At 42.3% G+C, this 13,677-nt stretch overlaps 1 protein-coding gene across 1 annotated transcript in view; it reads right to left on the reverse strand.

Moving 5' to 3' along the window:
* Positions 1-13,677, reverse strand: part of LOC115781197 (kielin/chordin-like protein) — a 31,477-nt gene that overhangs the window by 4,114 nt on the left and 13,686 nt on the right. Inside the window, exons 4-21 of the mRNA XM_030730707.1 lie at positions 12,777-13,060; positions 12,602-12,691; positions 12,398-12,472; positions 12,265-12,304; positions 10,107-10,132; positions 9,948-9,980; positions 9,566-9,778; positions 9,334-9,426; positions 9,140-9,209; positions 8,547-8,626; positions 7,637-7,722; positions 7,437-7,527; positions 7,229-7,328; positions 7,056-7,141; positions 6,750-6,843; positions 6,516-6,665; positions 6,274-6,380; positions 6,084-6,194 (exon numbers count right to left, since the gene is read on the reverse strand). Of these exons, the coding sequence (XP_030586567.1) occupies positions 6,093-6,194; positions 6,274-6,380; positions 6,516-6,665; positions 6,750-6,843; positions 7,056-7,141; positions 7,229-7,328; positions 7,437-7,527; positions 7,637-7,722; positions 8,547-8,626; positions 9,140-9,209; positions 9,334-9,426; positions 9,566-9,778; positions 9,948-9,980; positions 10,107-10,132; positions 12,265-12,304; positions 12,398-12,472; positions 12,602-12,691; positions 12,777-13,060 (1,820 nt within the window). The 3' untranslated portion in view covers positions 6,084-6,092. The remainder of the gene's footprint in view (positions 1-6,083; positions 6,195-6,273; positions 6,381-6,515; positions 6,666-6,749; positions 6,844-7,055; positions 7,142-7,228; positions 7,329-7,436; positions 7,528-7,636; positions 7,723-8,546; positions 8,627-9,139; positions 9,210-9,333; positions 9,427-9,565; positions 9,779-9,947; positions 9,981-10,106; positions 10,133-12,264; positions 12,305-12,397; positions 12,473-12,601; positions 12,692-12,776; positions 13,061-13,677) is intronic.

Here is a 13,677-nt window from a genome sequence, read left to right on the forward strand (position 1 = left end):
TAAAAGCCATGTTTGCAGCACTTGCTACCCATTCTCCTGCAGAAACAGAGAAGGGTGAAAAGCAGTTGGATAGCAGAGAGCTAGCTTCAGAGAATAATGTGGACCCTGAAGTGGTTGCCCTAAAGAAACAAGTGAAGCAGTTGCAAAAGAAAGTAGGTACACGGCTGTCCTGTCAGGCAGGAGCTTCTCCAACTGTGATGGCGGTGGGGACTCCATCAGCCAGGCAGTCACCTGACTCAGAAGAACGCTTTTGTTACCGCTGTGGGGAAAATGGCCACATAGCGCCAAAGTGTAACAAGCCTGAGAACCAGAGCAAGGTTATTCAGAGACTCCTTGGAGTTCTCAAGAAAACCAGGGGTAAACCCCAACCAGCTACAGGTAAAACCATCCCCGAAGAAGTGGCTGGTACAGTTAGGAAAAGTGCAGTGGACGTGTTGGAGTCCCATGGGCTTCCAGAAGGCCTGATTGGGCCACCATCTTTAGAGCCACTGAAAGTCAATGGGCACCTGTGTAAGGCATTATTAGACAGCGGCTCAAGAGTCAGCATAATCTTTGAGTCTTGGTACCAGAGATACCTATCAGATATCCCTATTCACCCTGTGAGTCGGCTAAACATTTGGGGATTGAGTGATTCAAGCTACCCATATCGTGGCTATGTGGTGGTGGACATAGAGTTTCCAAAGAAAGTAGTGGGAGCACCAACCACTATGTCAGTCCTAGCACTGATATGTCCTGACCCCCCAGGCCCTGACCAGACTCCAGTGATTTTAGGAACCAATGCCAGTGCCAACCTTCCCAAGAGGCTAGCCCAGCTCTGTGAGGGTACCTCAGGTGAGTCTGTTTCACCCTTGATGGTGCACAGTGCTTGCCCTGAGGAAGAAGATGATGATGAAGTAGGGTGTGTCAAGTGGCAGGGTCCTGGTTCTCTTGTGCTACCTGCAGGGAGCAGCTGTAAAGCAACCTGTAAAGTTGAGCTAAAACAGCCCTTGCCTCATGAGATCTTGATGGTAGAAGCTTCTTCTACCAACCCTCTTCCCGCTGGTGTATTGTTACAGTCCATGACAATCCCAAGCAATGCTGTGGATGCTAACCAGTTCACAGTTCTTCTGCAAAACGAGTCACTTAAAGACATAAAGATTCCAGTTGGCACCACCTTAGGCTGTCTGTGCACGACTGATGTTGTTACAACCGTGTCAGAACAACAGCTGGTGTCTGAGGGATTTGACATCAGTCTTATCAACTTTGGCTCATCTCCTGTTCCAGAGGAGTGGAAAGCCAGGCTCCGTCAGAAATTGTCTGAAAGGGCCGATGTATTCTCTTCTCATGAACTCGATGTGGGGTTAGCCAGAGATGTAGAGCATACAATTCGTCTGTCAGACCCGCGACCATTTCGTGAGCGGTCCAGACGCATTGCTCCAGCTGATATTGATGATGTGCGTCGTCACATACAGAGGTTATTGGCAGCAGGCATAATTAAGGAGTCTAGGAGTCCTTATGCCTCTCCAATTGTCATTGTTCGAAAGAAAAACGGAGAAGTCAGAATGTGCATTGATTACCGCACACTCAACAGCCGCACTGTGCCTGATCAATACACAACCCCCCGGATTGATGAAGTTCTGGATTGTCTATCTGGAAGCAAATGGTTTTCAGTCCTGGACTTAAGGAGTGGCTACTACCAGATAGCCATGAAGGAGGAGGACAAAGAGAAAACCGCTTTCATATGTCCGCTAGGTTTCTATCAGTTTGAGCGGATGCCTCAAGGCATCACTGGAGCTCCTGCGACCTTCCAAAGGTTGATGGAGAGGGTCGTCGGTGACATGAACTTGCTCCAGGTACTAGTTTACCTGGACGACTTAATAGTGTTTGGGAAAACACTAGAGGAGCACGAAGAGAGACTCCTGAAAGTGTTGGACAGACTCAACGAGGCAGGACTCAAGGTTTCACTTGACAAATGTCAGTTCTGTCAGACGCAAGTCAAGTATGTGGGTCACATAGTGTCAGCAGAAGGTGTCGCAGCCGACCCCGGCAAAGTGGAGGCTGTCGTGAACTGGCCCAGGCCACACAACCTTAAGACCTTGCGATCATTTCTAGGGTTTTGTGGATACTATCGGAGGTTTATCCACAATTACTCAGCTATTGTCCGCCCTTTGACAGACCTCACTAAAGGGTACGCCCCAACTCAGAGGGGAAGGAGACCCAAGACAGGGCAGAATCATGCCTATTTGGATGAGAGGGATCCCTTTGGAGACAGATGGGATCAAGTGTGCACCGAGGCATTTGAAGCTATTAAAACCTGCCTCACGAATGCACCAGTTCTAGCCTTTGCCGACCCTAGTAAGCCATATGTGCTGCATGTGGATGCTAGCCTGTCAGGTCTTGGTGCAGTTTTGTATCAAGAGCATCCTGAAGGGCTTCGGCCGGTTGCATTTGCCAGCCGTAAACTCAGTTCATCAGAAAAGAATTATCCCATCCATCAGCTGGAATTTCTCTCTCTTAAGTGGGCCGTGGTTGAGAAATTCCACGATTATCTCTATGGAGTCCGCTTTACAGTGTACACTGATAACAACCCGCTAACCTATGTCCTTACGTCAGCAAAACTCAATGCGACAGGACATAGATGGTTGTCAGATTTGTCAGTGTATGACTTTGACATTGTTTACCGACCTGGCAGAAACAACATTGATGCTGATCTGTTGTCCCGGATGGAGCCAGGAGAAAGGAAGACAGAAATGCGAAACATCTCTCAGGAGAGTGTTAAGTCTATTTGCCAGAGAGTTGGTGGCCTTAATTCTCCTGAGGACTCACCAAGATACGCGCAGCAGCTTGGAGCCCATCCAGATTGTGTGCCTGATGCTTACACCTTTTCTACAAACTTGGAGTTGAACAATCTGAGGCAATTGTCCAAGCCTGAGCTAATGGCAGCACAGGAACAAGATCCTGTAATAAGACCAACCATTGAGGCCATAAAGAGTGGCAGATGGCCAGATGAGATCAAGACAAACCCAGACTTACTTGCCATGAAACGAGAAATGGGAAAGTTGATTATGAAAGACAGACTCCTTCACCGACTGAGTATAAGTCGTGCAGGAGAAAAGACTTACCAACTGGTGCTACCTGCTGAATTCAGAGCTGTGGTGCTGAAATCCATGCATGATGACTTAGGTCATATGGGCGTGGAAAGGACAGTTGATATGCTCCGAAGCAGATTCTTCTGGCCCAAGATGTCTGTCGAGGCAGAACACTACATAAAAAACTGTGGAGAGTGCCTCTTGAGGAAAACTCCATGCCAAAGAGTGGCACCACTGCACCAAATAGTCAGCACAGGGCCGATGGAGTTGGTCTGTATTGATTTCCTGTCCATGGAGCCTGACTCCAAAGGAATAAGTAATGTGCTAGTGATCACAGACCATTTCACAAGATATGCCCAAGCATTTCCAACCAAAAACCAGAAGGCTCTCACAGTCGCCAAGGTTTTGGTGGAGAAGTATTTTGTGCACTACGGTTTGCCAGCCCGGATTCATTCGGATCAGGGACGAGACTTTGAGTCGAGACTCATTAAGGAAATGCTGAAAATCCTTGGCATACGGAAGTCGCGGACTACTCCGTACCATCCTCAGGGTGATCCTCAGCCCGAACGATTTAACAGGACCTTGTTGTCAATGCTAGGGACTCTGAAGCAGGAAAAGAAGCGGCAATGGAGTCAGTATGTTACACATCTTGTGCACGCTTATAACAGCACTAAATGTGATGCTACCGGATATTCGCCGTACTTCTTGATGTTTGGAAGAGAAGCTAGACTTCCAGTGGATGTGTGTTTTGGGACACATCTAAATGAAAGGGCAGAACATCAGCACTCTTCCTATGTCACCAAACTGAAGGAGGATTTGCAGAAGGCTTATGAGCTGGCTGCAGAAGCCTCTGGCAAGTCGCACTTGAGAAACAAGAGGACTTATGACAAGAGACTTGTGGCCCAGACTCTAGAGCCAGGTGACAGAGTGTTGGTGAGAAATCTTGGAATAAAAGGGAAACACAAGCTTGAGAATCGCTGGTGTGACGTTCCCTATGTTGTTGTGGCCCGAATGCCAAACTTGCCGGTCTACAAAGTAAAATCCCAGAATGGCAAGGACAGAGTCAGGACATTACATAGGGATAATCTTCTTCCTATAGGAGACTTAGTGCGAATCCCAATGATGGAGTACTCGCAGGATGCATCCAATAAGCGAGCAAAGAGATTAGACAGCCAGAAGCGGCCTGAGAGGGTTAGCACCCATCATTCCATACAAAGTGAAGGGGTGAGTTCAAGTGAGTCATCTGATTTTGAGGGTGGTTTGCCATCTAGACCCTATAGGACTTATTTTGAGAAAATGGTTCAGAGGAGGGATGACACTGTGAGTAGAGGGGAACAGGTGGGAGACTGCATTCCACTGAGTGACAACTACTCTGACCGACCAGATCATTCTCCTGTAGACTCTGACCGTGACACTGACCATGAAGCCAGCACTGAGCCTGACGATGGTTCGAACAGTGATGAAGGTGTAAGACAGTCTAGTAGCCCTGGCTCAAGACTACCTACAAAGAGGACTAGGCCCAAAAGGTCAGTGAAACCAGTAGTAAGGTTGACCTACGATAAACCAGGAAAATCTCGAGATCAACCATTGACTATTGTACACAGAGGTATTGTGATACAGATTGGAAAGGGCTAAAAAGACAGCTAATGTTAAACACTTTATCCATTTCCTGTTACCATGCAGTTCATTAAGTTACTTAAGATGTTAGTCTGCTGAGGACATCAGACGTGTTGATGGGGGAGGGTGTAGCCCTGTAGGAAATGGACATAAATAAGTTGATTGAATGTGGTTAAATGCATTTATGTGAATGTTAAAATTTCAAATGTTAAGGTGTTAAGATAATTAATTTGCCATAAATATTCTATTTTATTTGTTTATTTCATTTGTTGTGAAGGAAAGCCAATCTAGTGTTTCATTTTAGTCACCTGTTTCTGTACTGGCTGCTGATTGGAGGTGGTGTGAGTGTGCGCGAGGGAGAAGGAAAAAGAGAGACCCGAGAAGAGAGGTGCGCTAGACTTTGACTGAAAAAGTGAAAGTTTTATGGAGAGTTAAACTGGTACTCCGTGTTCGGACATCGGCCAGGTGGACGGAAGGAGGACAGTTTAATTTGGCGCAGCCTACGCCTCTAAGTGTTTGGACTTGAAAGTCGTGGTTTGCTCGCTGGATAATCGAGCGGAAATTAGCCGCGCTGATCGTCTGAAAGCTGCGGTTGGCTAGCCCGGCTAATCGCTACAGGACTCAGCTGACTCTTACCGCACACAGACAAAAGAGGATCCCAGATAGCGCTCTGAGCTACCTATAGTTCAGAGTTCCTCTGGCCACGCGGGAAACGGCGACCAGACGGGTATTCCCTGTGCTTCTTGCCTGTGTGGGACAACGTGGACTGAACGTTTGCACCGCCATATTGGAAAAAGGTACTGTTGGCTTATTATTTTATTTTGGCTCTAATTGAGTGAAAGGACCGCAAAATTTCTGGTCTCACCGTACCCGAGCTCCGAATCAGGCCTGCAACGGGTTTGTTTTGTTTAATAACATTATTTGGGACTGTTGTGTGTGGGGATGTATATTTGAACCGTTAATTGACCTGAAAGAACTGAAATATTGATTTAAGTGTGTTTTTGGTGGTTTTCTAATTAAAGTGTGGTATTGTTAATTCCAATTGTAGAGTGTGTGATGTTATAGTGGTTAAGTAATTAATGTCGTTGAATACGAACTCAGGGCCCATTCATACCGATCAGTAGTATGTGGGTTACATGAGAAACATCAAATAAATTTAAACAGAGCCTCAGCTCCATAGCTCCTCAGCTGAGCAGTGCTGTGACCAAAACTACTTTACCTTCTCGAAACATTTTTTAGAGCCACAATTAATTAAACACACACACACACACACACACACACACACACACACACACACCTTCCTTTTACTACTATTAGGCCATTGTGTTTTATTCTTTCACTCACTTTCCTCATACAAACTCACACAGTTGGTAAAACCCACTCCACTCACAGACTCACAGTCCGAGTTTAGATGCCCGGGCATCTGGGGCAGCATTCTCCAGGTGGGGTGTATGAGCCCCTGCAGTTAAGTGGGGGACAAAGTTGTGTCTCACACTGAACGGTGCCATCCTGAGCAGAAGTTGAAAGGAATAAGTTGTGAGCAGGTACAGAGATGAAAATTGCTGTTTATGAATGGAAGCATTCTTACCTGACAAGTGCAGATGTAACAGGGATGGTCAGGGAGTGTAAACCTCTGGCCGTTACTATACACATGCTGGTTGTAAGTGCAGCTGTCACACACTGAACAACAGGAGCCTCAGGAAACAAAAGGGACAGAGTACTAAGTTTAATATTGCATGATTAAAGGTTTGTAATATTTCACTTCATAATGAATACAGAATACATGAAAGGTTACCTTTTTGAACTTGAAAAATTTATTTATTTTTTTACCAGTAATCGTGGTTGGATGGTGACAGTTGGTGGGGGGGCATGGTGTGGGTGTACATAAGGTCTCTCCATCCACACAAGTGCAGCTGGAACACAGACCCTCAGGCTGCCATTTGGAGCCCTCTTCGTATTCGACACCATCAATTATGCAACCTACAATGAGAAAGGAAGTTTTCATACAGGACACTCACTAATGAGCTGCACCTGCACTGTAAATGTGTGTGAGTCAGAAATTACTTTTGCAGACTGGACAGCAATGATGTGGGTCTCTAACAGGGTTGGAGCAGTGGACAGGAGGACACTGCTTTTCTTGGCAAAGTACATTTCCACCCTAAACAGAGACACAGCAAAAGAACTGTCAAAGATATTAATGGGCATGAAAAGTGTGGACTCAAAGTGTGCTATAATCCAGAAGAGAAGAAAAGCATTAAACAGATGTAGAATTATGCCTCGTGTTGTGGGAAAAAATATAAATATGCACCTTGCCTGTTTTTTTTTTTTGTACTAGATAAAATGTTTGGGGTTTTATCTGCACAAACTTGCCTTACACCTGCACTGCAGGCAGGATCCACTCCCAGCAGAGGTGAACGATGTCCCATCAGTATACACCCTCCGTTCATACTCACACTCTGGGGAACAAACACAAAAGACTGATTGAATGTTTCTGTAAAAGCTGAAACATATGAGGAAACTGGATACATATTTATGACACTGACTACTGCATGTGGGGCAACATTGTCTTCTGTGCTTAGCTGGATGAGTACACTGTGGTGTAGGACATGATGCAGCCATGTGTTCACATGACACTTGACCCGCCTAACAGACAGAAACAAGAAGAAGTTGAATGGAATTAAAACACAGCCTAGTTGTTTTAATTCTCTGAAATGTAAAGAGGTTTTCAGTCACATGAACCAAAAAACTCACAGAGCAGTGGCATTGGAGGCAGGGGTGTCTCTTGGATGTGAACGTCTCTCCATTCTCATATACTTTGGACTGAAATTTACACTGCTCACATCTACAGGTTTACATAAACATTGAGTATACATATTTAAACTCCAAAGAAACAAAGTGTGGAATAATACAGGCTTAAAAGTGGCATTGATGGTGTTAGGCAGACGTCTTACTGTGGACAACACTCTCCAGTATGACGCACTGGGTTGTGACAAGACAACGCAGGACAGCGGACAGGTGAACATGCCATATTTCCATCCTTTGAGAGAAAGACCATAGATAAATTGATCTTCAATTGATTAACCCCCCCCCCCCCCCCCCCCCAAAAAAAAAAACAAAAACAAAAAAAACAAAGAAGCGGTGTTGGACACAACAAAACGTGCCCCTGGCAGATGTTTTAGCTGGTTTGAATGTTGTTCATCTTACAAACATGTGATTCTCCAAACATTCAATAATTGAGAGAACACTATTGTCCATACCTACAAATTTTCAAGGTTGAAACTAAAATAACTGTTTTTATGAAAGTAAACAAAGTTTCCCATTTTAAATTCAAGTATCCTGCAAATCCTCAATCTCAATCAGATCAGTTTCACATTTAAACCAAATTTAAGAATGAAAAGATGCTTTTAATGACTGAACAAAAATACTGTCAACTGCCAGTGCTGTCCCTCAGCCTCCTGGTAGTAGAAATTTTAGGTGGTGCAAATCCCCTGGAAGTCCTTGAACACATAATTAGCAGGTCTCAGTAGATCCTAATGGGTCATCACATTCTGTGATTGGAATTATTATAGTTAGAACTAAGTAATCTGAGATGCATCTATGGTGTGTATTTGAACGTCCTACCTCACATCATTTGATTTTTCATGTTCACAAGATTTTCATAAAAAACTTGACCTCTGGCTTTGAGCCTATTATAGCAAAATTGAATCAGGTGATCTAGAAGTCACTGGCCCCCTCATGAAAATTTGGTATGTATCAGAATGGTAGTTTTGCAGTAATATTCTTAACAAACAAACATACCAACAACAATACCCTGTCCCCCTCACCAGGGGTGGGGTAACTGATGGTAAGCTATAGACGTACCACACATCTACACTCTTGACAGGGGTCTCCACCAGGGATCACAGCTCCATTAGGGAAGTCATACCCATTCACAACACAGCCTACAAGACACACAAATAGACATACAATCTCTATTGTCTAACACATATGCACATGCTGAAATTTTAATTACATGTGATGAGAACAGCACGAACTGTTTCTTAACGTAAAGAAATAATAATAATAATAATAATAATAATAATAATGTAAAGAGATCATAATAGTAATAATATTATTTTAAATGACAATTAAAATAAGCTGGATATGTCCCAGTTTAAGCTTACATATTTTGTACCATGGTGATCTAATAAATAGCATGGATGTGGTGAAGGAGGACATGCAGAGGGTTGGTGTGAAAGAAGAGGATGCCAGGAATAGGATGAGACGGAGGGAGATGATCTGTTGTGGCGACACGAAAGAAGAAGAAAAAGTGATATAATGAATAGCCCAGACAGCGTTACCAGTGTGCATAAAATGAATTTTTATTTAAGTGACCGAATAAGGACTGCTGAATGTTTTTTTTAGTGTCTGTCAAAAGCATTTTTCAGTAGACTTTTTTTTTTCTCTTTCCTTACTTGTGGGTTGCTGTTCACAGACTTCAGGTACATTCTCTTCTGAACAGGCAGAGCACTCTCTGTTACCCCCCTATTCAAATGAAAAGAAACAAAAATGAGAGAAACAGTGAACAGGAAACAGGAACAGAGGACTTCTTTAAGCTCATTAAGTATTACTGATTGTCATTTATTGTGGCTGAAAATCATATACTCACATCGCATGCACGTCTTTGACAATCAGGTACATTCTCCTCTTTGCAGTTCTGAGTAGGGCACACCTGGGGAGGACGCGGCTGTGGAGGACATGGCTGGGGAGGGTCCCGGTTTCAATTGAAGAGAAACAAAAATGAGAAAAACAATGAACAGAAAAATGGGACCAACAGACTTCTTCTAGCATATTAAATATTTTAGATTGTAGCTTATTGTTGCTGAACATCAAATACTGACATTGCATGCTGGTGTTTGACAGTCAGGTACTTTTGCTTCTGTGCATCTTTGTGGAGGACATGGCTGAGGAGGACATGGCTGAGGAGGACATGGCTGGGGAGGACATGGCTGAGGAGGACATGGCTGGGGAGGACATGGCTGGGGACAACATGGCTGAGGAGGACATGGCTGAGGAGGACATGGCTGAGGAGGACATGGCTGGGGAGGACATGGCTGGGGAGGACCCCCCATTTCAATTGAAGAAAAACAAAAAGGTGTAAAAAAAAATGAACAGAAAAATGTGACCTAAAGACTTTCAACTTGTTAAATATTAATTAACAAGTTGTATATTGTAGCTGAACATCCAATACTCATTACATGTTCGTGTTTGACAGTCATGTACCTTCGTTTCTGTAGAGTTTTGAGGAAGGCTCCCCTGTTTAAATGAAGAGAACCAAAAAAAAAAAAAAAAAGATTGAGCAGAAAAATAGTGCCACAAGACTTCTTCAGGCTTATTAAATATTTTTGATTGCTGCCTATTGACTGAACATCCAATACTCACATTACATGCAGGTGTTTGACAGCAATCTTCAGTACCATGGGATACATTGTGACCAGGACAATCCCATTAAGATAAAACAAGAGGTTTAACACATAAAATCTTTTAGTTTCTGCAAGTCTTTTTGCATATAGGGCTGCAATGATTCATTGAGTAACTCAAATAATTTGATTACAAAAACTATTTTTTTTGTTTTGATATTTTGTTTAATGCATGACTCTGTAGAGCTCAAGCATTTCACCCACATTTGTAACTAATAATATACCTGTAATACAAATGTAAATTAACAGCAATATAATTAAACTGCATTAAGATTTTAAAATATAAGAATATGTTTTTTCTTTGTCAGACCAATAGAAATATATATTCACCACTGTTTTTTTCTTAGACAACTTTTGATAGATGCAGACTGGAAACACCCCACAAAAAATGTAGTTTTGGAGATGCTCTGACCCAGTTGTTGAACACAGTTTGGTCCTTCTCAAACTCAGTCAAATCCTTATACTTTTTCTGCTTGTAACACATCAACTTTTAGAACAAAATATTCACTTGTTCTCTGATATATCCCATCCTGTAACAGGTGCCATGATGAAGAAACAATCAGTGTTATCCAATTCACTAGTCAGTGGTCGTAATATTCTGCTTGATTGATGTAGATAGGCCAATAAAACACTGGCCCACTGATATTAATTATTATTAATATCAATTATTAACAGCTACACATCATAACATCTGTTTTCTGCAGCAAGAAATGCTGCATCAAAGCACAGAGCAAACCACAGTTGTGAGAATGGTGATGTGCTCACTTTTCCCCATTGCCGCCACCACATGCTCCTTTAATGGCTTATAACAACACACACTCACTCATTCAATAGCACACTATTATTCAAACAAGGTTACAAAAAGCAGAGGTAATCCTAAGGTTTTATTTGACACCTATTCCACCTGCTGTCCCAATTTTTTCAAATGAAGATTGTGAAAATTTTTACTTTTTCTGCAAGGAATACTATTTCTCAATCAGCATCATCATTGTCTGTTCCTGTTGTTTTAAAAACATTTTTCACCTGTTAGTAAAATAAGTTGACTCAATGAAAGCATCTTCCTGTTCTCTTGACATTTTACCTGCATCTTTCAGGCTATCATTTCATGTGTGCTTACTATAATTAACCTTACTGGTCTCTGGTCAAGTTCCTGCCTATTTTAAGAGTGCTGCCATCCACTGACTTTTATAAGCATTTATGATCCTCATAGAATATAATTTTGCTGAACTTGGCCATTTCACCCTAATCATTTTAGAGAAGGCACTAATTACAGATTATACAAAGGGCTAGTAAAACTGTAATAAGGTATTTCCTTTAGCAAGCCAAGCATGCATTTGATGAAAGTGTAAGGGAAAACAAGTCCATGAGTGTTTGCCAACTGAGGGCCATTGCATCCTTTGGACTATGTGAATTCAGTGGGGTGTAAGAAAGGGTTCAGTGGGGACCCTGCCTTGGTTTGCAGCATGCTCCTAAATCGCAAAGACAGCAAATGAGAGGAAATTATTGTTGTTTCTTGTGCAAAAGAGAAAGTATTCCCAGAAGAAGGATGACAAACATCGCAATATACAGATGTCCCACCAGCTCTGTGCAGCAGTCAGTACTTCAGCAAGCATGTAAAGCTACACTGAGGTACTGGATAAATCTAACCCAATAGGAAAAGTTAAGGAATTGCTGAAGTCATTCTCTAGGAATCATGAATTTAATGTCAATCTATCCATCAACATCTCTTATAACAGTGGCACTAACGTCACTAAAAGACCCTGAATACATTTTCACAACACAGAGGTTAGACAGCAATTGTGTGAAGCTACTCTAGTTGACTTCAGTGTGGTTCAAATATACCTGTCTCTGTTTGTGACACCCTGGTCTCCTGGAGAAACAGAAACTATGAAAGCCAACAGGGTCGGAGGTCAGGACAAAACATGTGCCTCCACTTTGACCGAGGTTAGGCAGAGGGACAGCCATCAGTAAAGACCTACTGAGTGTGTTAATGTTGCAGACAGTAGATATATTTTCATGTTTGTTTGCTTTTTTATGAGTGTAACAAGTTTAAAGATTGAAAGAAATAAAAACAAAAAATGATAGGATAGGATAGATGCGATAAACAGAAGATGAGTCACCTTTTTTGCACTCCTTCAGAAATGACTTCAGTTTTTTATTCTGTTATAGAACAAACAAAATATACCAGTATGTCCTGTAATGTTTCAAATTGCCATTATTTATAAAAAGTCATACACCAAGTATAATCTGTACCTCATCTTTGACCATTTTCAGCATACGAGACAGCTCCCTTGTTGTATTCTGGAGATCTTGCAGTCTATCATCTGTCTGTAGTTTGTCATTCGGTGATTACACAAACAATAAATAGATGAGTACTTTTTTAAAAATCCCAGTATGTCCTGTAATGTTACATCATGTCAATTTCATGAAAATGTATACACTAAGTGGAGTCTGTACCTCATCTTTGACTATGTCCAGCACACGAGCCACCTCCTCTGTCCTCTTCTCTAGCTTCTGCAGTCTATCATCTCTCTGCAGTTTGTCAATCTGTGAATAAATAAATCCAGTATGTCCTGTAATGTTTCATCGTGGCATTTTTCATGAGAACTTATACACTGAGTGCAAGCTCTACCTCATTTTGGACCATATCCAGCACACGAGCCAGCTCCCCCATCCTCCTCTCTAGCTTCTTCAGTCTATCATTTTCCTCTACCTGAGAAGCAGATTTTACATCTCGAGCAGATCTTGTAGAATGCAGCACCACAGCTGTCTGCAGCTGATCAGTCTGGATGTACCGAGGATGATGGTAAGTTTGGTCCTGTGATCTATTATTTGCTTTATTAGGTAAAGCATTGTGAAGGTGACAAGATTTGGTCCAGGAACCTGGGCTGTGTGTGTCTGGAGGAGCCAAGTCATCTAAAAGAAGAATCAGGCATTTTGTGGAATTCATGAGTAATGGGTATTAAAATGATTCCTGGATAATTTTTGAATGAATACAAAAAAATAAAAAAATGGATCCTTTATTATAATTGAGTCCTGGGTTTGAATACACCACTGGGACTTTTCTGTGTGAATTCTCTCTGCATCTGCATGGGTTTTCTCTTCAGTTTCCTCCCACAGTCCAAAGACATGCAGTTAGTGGGGTTAGTGTAACCCAGTGTTAAAAACACATGCGAGAATGAATGAATATTGATTTAATAGCTTATTCTACAATGAGGTTAAAAAGTTATAAGTTAATATTTAAAACCAAGTTCTTAAATAAGTTCATAAATATATGTAAAAAGTGTTAAAAATCTTTACAAATTGTGCCATACACCTTTAATAGTAGTTTTAGTGATGGCTTGACCAACCAATAGCTGGCATGATCTGGTATCACATCAGCCAATGAGGTTGGTTGTCCCGCCCTCCCGCTGCGCGGTGCAGGGAGTCTGCTCGGATTGCGTCAGACACAGACACAGCTCCATGCTACTGTTGCTTCTGTGGTTAGCCTGAAGAAAAAACTTGGAAAATAGCGAATAAACTTGGAAACTGGT

Source organism: Archocentrus centrarchus, chromosome 6, assembly GCF_007364275.1.
Source record: "Archocentrus centrarchus isolate MPI-CPG fArcCen1 chromosome 6, fArcCen1, whole genome shotgun sequence".
Taxonomy (NCBI): domain Eukaryota; kingdom Metazoa; phylum Chordata; class Actinopteri; order Cichliformes; family Cichlidae; genus Archocentrus; species Archocentrus centrarchus.